At 40.7% G+C, this 7,846-nt stretch overlaps 1 protein-coding gene across 1 annotated transcript in view; it reads right to left on the bottom strand.

The window, feature by feature from the left end:
- The window catches only part of arhgap39 (Rho GTPase activating protein 39), a 29,308-nt gene continuing 21,462 nt past the window's right edge, over positions 1 to 7,846 (bottom strand). Inside the window, exons 6-10 of the mRNA XM_062424328.1 lie at positions 7,355 to 7,428; positions 5,650 to 5,849; positions 3,304 to 3,395; positions 2,350 to 2,519; positions 1 to 298 (exon numbers count right to left, since the gene is read on the bottom strand). Coding sequence (XP_062280312.1) covers positions 104 to 298; positions 2,350 to 2,519; positions 3,304 to 3,395; positions 5,650 to 5,849; positions 7,355 to 7,428 — 731 coding nt within the window. The 3' untranslated portion in view covers positions 1 to 103. The remainder of the gene's footprint in view (positions 299 to 2,349; positions 2,520 to 3,303; positions 3,396 to 5,649; positions 5,850 to 7,354; positions 7,429 to 7,846) is intronic.

The following is a 7,846-nucleotide window of genomic DNA, read 5'->3' as shown; positions in this document are numbered from 1 at the left end:
GAAGGAAGCATAGGGGAGGCTTGGGGTAAAGAATGGGTGGTGTGTGTATATATATATGTGTGTGTGTGTGTGTATGTGTATGTGTGTGTGTTTGGTGGGGGGGCTATAGGATTCCGTCCATGAAGCTGGTGTCCAGCCGCTGGATGAGCACCCGGATGAAGGACATTTCCTTGCGGGTGTTTTCAAAGATCACTCGGGGGTCGTCAGATTGGCAGCGCAGACAGTTGGGAGCCATGACCATGGCTAGGTTGTTCACATCCATCTTGGTGATGATCACATTGGCAGGCTGGCCAAATACCTGCACACACAACATTCAGCACAGTGTTCTACAGGTTGCCTCAAGTCAGATTAGATTTAACACATTTTATAGCCGGTTTAATGTTCCCTGGGTTAAACTAGCACAATCATTTTGATCTGGACCTTAGATATTTGGTCAGGAATTGTTTGGCACAGTTTTGGAAAAGAGTATTAGTTTCGTAAATAGTAATATATCAAACTTTTTTATGTATAGTTTTACATACAAGACTCATTTGATCTGTGGCTGAAAGCATTTGTCTCTGTAAGAACACTTAAAGCTGTGAGATATGCAAACAGAGCTGAATACTGAAGCAGTGCTTCACCAGAAATCACAAAAAAACCAACAGAATTTCTCCATTCCTTCTGTATATATATATATATATATATATATATATATACACATACACACAGATACTACAGACAGTTTAGGTTGTGTATGTTCAGGCTGTGAGATATCTGTCTCTCAGTGTGTTTACATGCACCATAAACAGTTGGTTACAGGTTACAGTCAGCTTTCTGCATAAGCTGATATGTTAACTGTCATGCAAAGAACACACCTGATCACTGTTGAGCAATAGCATACACACTTTGATCCAGACCAAATAACAATGGAATCTAGACTAGCAACATTTCACCACATCCTGACCCAGACTGCTTTTGAGTGGCACATCATCTGTCTCCCACTAGTTGCATCATTTAGCAAGGTTATGTGGAATGTCGGAGCTCAGGTTGATACGTAAGTATTTCTACTTAATAAACAAATGCTGTGCATGTACAGAGCTCTGAGGGTTTTGTACTGAAATATCATCATGTCATATCTAAATAAGTCAGTTTCTACTGCTGAACATTTAAAAAATAAAAGGCACATTTATAAAGGAGGTGATAGGAGAGAAATCCCCTCACTGATCTGCTGCATGTATACACAGATTTACAGTAACCAGGTTACTACAGTGCATGTTAACCCTGAGATTTGTACATTCACTCTGAAACAATGGAGATGAACAGCATTCTATTGTGCCAGTCACAGCATTGAACATTTACACTGAGAAATTCAACAGCGTCATGTTTTTATAGATTCATACTAGTGTGTACAGACACAGCATGATAATACACAGACTGTCTACTTTCAGTCTTTTAGAGCAGTACTAACTACATTGTATTTAGCTCCACTGTATTTGGGTGGATGCAGAAAACTCAGCGACGGAAATGCAGGGCCACGCATGCTGCTGCTGTCACAATATTATTTATCCTCCTGTTATTTTCAATGGTGTTTGTCACTGTGCCTCTCCCTCCTCTCTCCCTCTTTTCCCTCTTTCTCTTCCTCTCCCTCTCAACCCCAACCGGTCGAGGCAGATGGCCGCCCACCTAGAGCCCGGTTCTGTCTGAGGTTTCTTCCTGTTAAAGGGGAGTTTTTCCTTGCTGCTTGCCAAGTGCTTGTTCATATGGGAATGTTGTCTTTAAATTAAACTAAAGAGTACGGTCTAGACCTGTTCTATGTGTAAAGTGCCTTGAGATGACTTTTGTTGTGATTTGGCGCTATATGAATAAAGATTGATTGATTGATTGATTAACATTTCTAAACCTGCACAAATAAAACCTTGTGGCTGGATAGAGTCCACCAGAAGAAACATATTTTCAAAGTTTCCCTCAAAAGGAAATATGCTCACTAACACAGACTCAGATGAGAAGTGAAAAAGTCCACATCAGTTTAGACTTTTTATCATCGTGCTGCAGCCCAGTGAGAAATATTTCTGTTTTGTAATTTGCTGCTGCTTAAATACTTTAAACTGTAATTCCTCTAATGGCCACTGACTGCTGTCTCCAACAAAACTGATCACTTGCACTCCTGCTACTTTGTGTGTCAGTGGCAGATTATTGAAAAAAAACTTGAACAGTTATGTTTGCAACCATGTTGGTTTTACTGACAGACGTCTTAGCCTATCACAGTCTGCCACTACTTGCTTGCCTGTCCCACCTCAGCTCCAGTGTTAACCCTTTTTTTATTTGGAATAATATTAAGGGTCACATGTTGCTGAGCCACAGCCTCATTACCTGTAGGAAGCGGATGAGGTAGCAGAGCACCAGTTTGTTGATGTGCGGCAGGCCCAGCACCACATTGACAGCTGCCTCTGGGTTGTCATAGTGATTGATACACTCCTCATAAAACTCATGAGGGATGAGTGGCTCCTCCAGCTCCCTGTACCAGAACTTCAGCAGAGAGGCTGGGGACACACAGGAGGATGCAGAATTTTAAATAAAACATTTAAAAAACAGATGATACAGATAATTCTGCACAGACATCAAATGAAGCTTGTGTCATTAACGCTGATACATACAAGAAACTCTGACTCATCTGTTTTTCTGTCAACTTTTTGTGTCTGTTGTGGAGTTTTGGATTGATGATCTTCAGCATTAGAAGCCCATTTGTCATTGAAGTTTTTATATAGATTTTTCAACACTTTGAAGAACTTTGAAGAATTCTCTGACTCATATTCTGGCCTTTTTCAATCATACTTTGAACTGTGAAGGATTTCTTCAAGCATTCTTTTTAGACTCTACATCTATAACATCACAGACTTCCAAGTGGAGTGTCATCTGGCGGGCTGGATGACCTCTAACCTTCCCTTTTCTCTCCATAAATAAATCAACACAGATAGATTCTTGGCTTTAAAAGAATCTGAAAATATCGAAAAGTACAATTGAATTATGCACTGCTGACAAAGACTACAAAGCATTTGTATTTTGTGATATTACAAACAAATAAATACACTTATTTAGCTTTTTCTAGAGCTTCCAGCTGCATCAGTCTGTATCAGCAGGTGGAGTTTGCTCAGTTGTCATGGAGACTTAAGTGAGGCAAGTTTACACTGTTTTAGAGCAAATTCCTGATAATCCCATGACTCCAAGAGACCAGAAGGGATCTCAGCAGCAGCACTCTCCAACTGTGTGTGTGTGTGTGTGTGTGTGTGTGTGTGTGTGTGTGTGTGTGTGTGTGTGTGTGCTTACCTGGGATGTGTGGGTCTTCCAGCCCTGTGGGGATTTTCCATTGATCCACTTGCAGCTTGAGGGCATTGACTTCATCTATGTCCCCTGGTACCCTAGAGGTCAAAGGTCACAGGCTGGTTACATTCTAGTCTCTTCATCACCTGGTTTCTTCATGGTTGACCTTTAATTGTTTAAAGTCAGATGGACCACTGTCCACTTGGAGAGGACGCTTTGTGTCTGACAGGAAAACATGCAACCTGCTTATTATTCGCTAAGATAAAAACAAATGATTAGGGTTTTGATTGGTTTAAAGCAAAGGTTTTCAAAGTGGGAGGCGGGTCTCCCCAGAGAAGCTCCAAATAATTTCAGGGGAGGCTCAGTGAACGGAAGAGATAAAATATTACATTAGTAAATACATTAGTTATCAAAAGGAGATCACACAGAATAGCCTCAATGTGTGTGATTTGGTTATAGAGATTAGTTTAAAGGGTGTAGTTTTGGGGAATTTTACAGGTTTTTTCTTCTTTCTCAGAGTCAGAAACTAATAAAAGCGTTCACACAGACCTTTTTATGTACTTGGTGCAGTCTGAAGATTGTCAGACAGTAATATCAGGCTATCCTGGCTCAGTTGTTGAGAGTCTATGGGATCAAATATTATCATACTCCCACAGGCATCCAGGAATTGAGCGAGACTGACTTTTTCTAAGGTGTGTCTGAGGAGAGGTACACACTTTCAGACTACATCTAAACACACTGTGGGCTGAGGATTCATCATGTCACAATGTTTTAATAAAGTAGAAAATCTAATGAAATCATCGACAGTAACTTCACTTTCTCTCCCCAGGGCCTGCCACCATCACGTCAGCATGCACATACATACATGTACATACACTGTTTGCTGTGAATCTCTTGTCAGTGGGTCGACAGTGGCTGTTATAATGTGGACAAAAAAGAAAAGGAGAGAGAAAGAGAGAGAGCTTTGGAAGGAGAGGGAGAGAGAGAGAGAGAGAGAGAAAAAGAGCAGGAGGAGTATTGTGCTCTGGTGATGTCTCTCTCTTCAGCCAACTATGTTCAGTTGTGCCCACCTGAAGCATCCTAAGTGTGCTGCTGTGTTTACTGCTGTACTGTTACTCTCACACTCTAGTTTACTAACGTGAGTCTTAGAGTGGAACATGAAAAATAGAAATTTAAAGTAAAGTAGTAAATACCAGCTATCTTACTTATTAATGTTTAGGTTTTTTAAACTCATTTTTACTTACTAAGACTTCATTGTCATAGTTCACTTTAATATAAAAAGGTGTTTCTGATATAAAATCACCACACAATCTGATGTGACAGTGTTCATAACAATAAGAATGTTTCAAAATGATATAAATATAATGATATAACATTATGAAGATGTTTCTTGTTGATGGTTAATCTGTTCACTTCATGATTTCTATACTGTGGTTTTGGCTTTGTGTGCTGGGTGAGTCTTATTTTTATTCCCACTCCACATCCTGCAAATTACGCCAATTTGGCGCTTCTCCACTACACCGTGGTGCACGACTCGCCTTGGTTCTTTTTGCGTTTCCACTAGGGATAGTACCTGGTACCTGGTACTTTTTTAGTACCTGCTCTGGTGAGGTTCCAAGCGAGCCAAGCCGGTACTAAATGTGATGCCGACACCATGCTAACCGCTGATTGGTCAGAAAAGTTGTCGCTGGAAGAGTCATGAGCCATTTTTAAATACCGGTAACAGCGTTACAACCATAGTTACAGCTATACGGCTCAATTTTCTTGCTTTGTGTGAGACAGAAAGCCTCATACAGCAGCAAGTACACCACTGCCTCCATGTCCTCCATTGTTTATGTGTTTTGTGTCGCGTATAAAACAAAGTCACGGCAGTTTCGCAGAGCCGTGCTATGACGACCCCGCCCACGTTGAGTAGGTACTTTTTTGTAATGGAAAAGGAACTGTGCCGAGGCGAGGCGAGTCGAGCTTGAACTGTGTAGTGGAAAAGCGCCAAATGTAAACTACTAGAATAGAATAGAATAGATCTGTATTGTCATTGTACATTATACAACGAAATTGAGACGATATACTATAGAGACATGAAATGGCTAAAAAATGCTGAACTGTTATACAATGGTATCAAAAAGGTTATTATAACCTGAACCTTCTCTGTTTTCTGCTTTCATGATGCTAAATTTGCCCCTCATTTTTCATTGCTGGATTCCAAATAATATAAGACTGACCAGCCATGAGAGACTTGTGTAAGTGCACATTTTGTGTCTCTTGGTAATGTTGTTAAATGTTGTAAATTAAGTGTTAAAAACAACACATGTATGTTCTCATCACAAGCCCCTCTGCTCCCTGCTCTCTCACCTGAAGATGCCCTCTGTCTGGTCTCCGTTGAGACCCAGAACCTCTTCTGAGAGGCGAGTCTGCACCCAGGGCAGCTGGTGGTCTGGATATCGCTCCTTCTGAAGCGCCATCACCTCTTCCAGGGAAGAGCCGAACATGGAGGGACTGAAGACGGCGTTCCTGGCATGGTGGATTTCCTCCAGACAGGGCTTCTGCACACCCTGGAGACAAACACACACACACACACACACACACACACACACACACACACACACAGAGTTACATGTCATGTTATTACAGCAGTGCAGCTTGACTACTTAGAAGATGTGGGTCAGAGACCAGTAGAAAGCAGTATTCAGATGTCACTGACACACACACAAACACACACACACACACACACACACACACACACACACACACACACACACACACACACACACACACACACACACACACACAGCCCATTAAAGAGCTGTCAGAGATTAGCAGGTTAACAGCAGTCAAACACCCGGCTGTGCTGTGTAGCCCTAAAAGTGACAAATGATCTGTGTTAGAGGCCTGCTGAGATTCTGGCACTACATGCTTCACAGGCTCTGAGCCAAGCTGCTTCCTGCCTGCCAACACACACACACACACACACACACACACCAAAAACACACATGCAGTCAACATACAGCATCTCTAACACACACACACACACACACACACACACACACACACACACACACACACACACACACACACACACACACACACACACACACACACACACACACACACACACACACACACACACACACACACACACACACACACTCACACGTGCCAGAGTATGATATATGTTGAAATTGTACTGTATATATAGCAGTAAATATAATACTTTGAAAACATATCTGCATTTTGCACTTTGAATTCCTCACAGTAAAATATCAGTTGTGCAAAAATGTGCATTCTGAAGAATTTCAGAATGCACATTTTTGCATTTCAAATTTGGATAAAAGATCAAGTTGAAATTTAGGAACCAAGCTCAAGATGAAAAATTCAAACTGGGAACATCTGGTCTACCAAGCTAACTGTATGCTGTATTCCAGGAAAGAAGGAACACAGATGTCTGACTGCTTATCCTCACTTTACAAGAGGTTCAGTTTTCCTCTCTGAATCTCACCGATCCAATTTAGCAACCTTTACTGTTTCTCATAGAAAGTAAATGCAGGGTGTCACTGAGCATGTCAGCAGATGTGGCCTGGCTGACACACACAGCAGGGATCCGCCTGAGCTCTGACTCATTGACTCATTTACAGCAGTGTTTGTAGCTTCTCCTAAAAAAGCTTCAATCTGCATAATGATACCATGTATTACACAACCAGGAAGCTTTCTAAAGGTTGCTCACAAGATGCAAAACTTGGAACCAAGAACAAATCTTTAAGAGAAGTGGAATGTGATTCTAAATAAGTTCGTAAGTGAGTTGTAAATAATATTCATAATAATAATAAAGGTATTAAAAAAAAAAAAAAAGACAGTCGCCTACTGTTCATACAGTTCACTTCTCTTGAAAATACAATAGTGTCAATAAAAAAGGATGTATATTTATTATTTTATATATCTGGACATATGAGCACATCTGTTTTTGACAGTGTGCTCATACATACTAAATGAAATATTAGTTTCAGTGTTTGATCTCAGCAGAAGTGACAACATGAAGACAGACGGAGACAGAGTTTCTTACCTTCTTGGCTCCAGTCAGAGCAGCTTTTGTCAGTTTCCTGTAGCAGTATTTGGCGTAGCTGCTGATGGCCACTCCTGCAGTGAGACAGAAGAGAACATTAGAATGATTCAGGTGTTAAAGAGAGGAGGACTCACAGCGCTTTTCATCCATAAAACTTCATAATACAGACTGAAATAAGCCTGATTTTATGAATAGCAGCTGCTCAGCCCCCTTTGAGGTTTATCTAACACATCTTAACATTAATATTAACACATGTTTAGACCAACCTCAGCCATGGGTTTGTGTTAAATGCATACATTATAATATCCCTTTAAGGGTGTTGCATAAGTAGTAATTCCAGACATATTCATTTAATTATTTGCAAAAATGTTTTTTTTATGTATTTGCCTCCCTGCCCTGCTAACCTCTACATGTCCCTGCTTTATTACCCCTCCTCATAAAAAGAACTGATTTATGAGCCTGAATGTTCATTATTGACAAAATAATGTTAAC

This window comes from Scomber scombrus, chromosome 8 (assembly GCF_963691925.1).
Source record: "Scomber scombrus chromosome 8, fScoSco1.1, whole genome shotgun sequence".
NCBI classification, from domain to species: Eukaryota; Metazoa; Chordata; class Actinopteri; order Scombriformes; family Scombridae; genus Scomber; species Scomber scombrus.
Note: the sequence above shows the minus strand (reverse complement) of the source record. Positions and strands in the feature narration are given on the sequence as shown.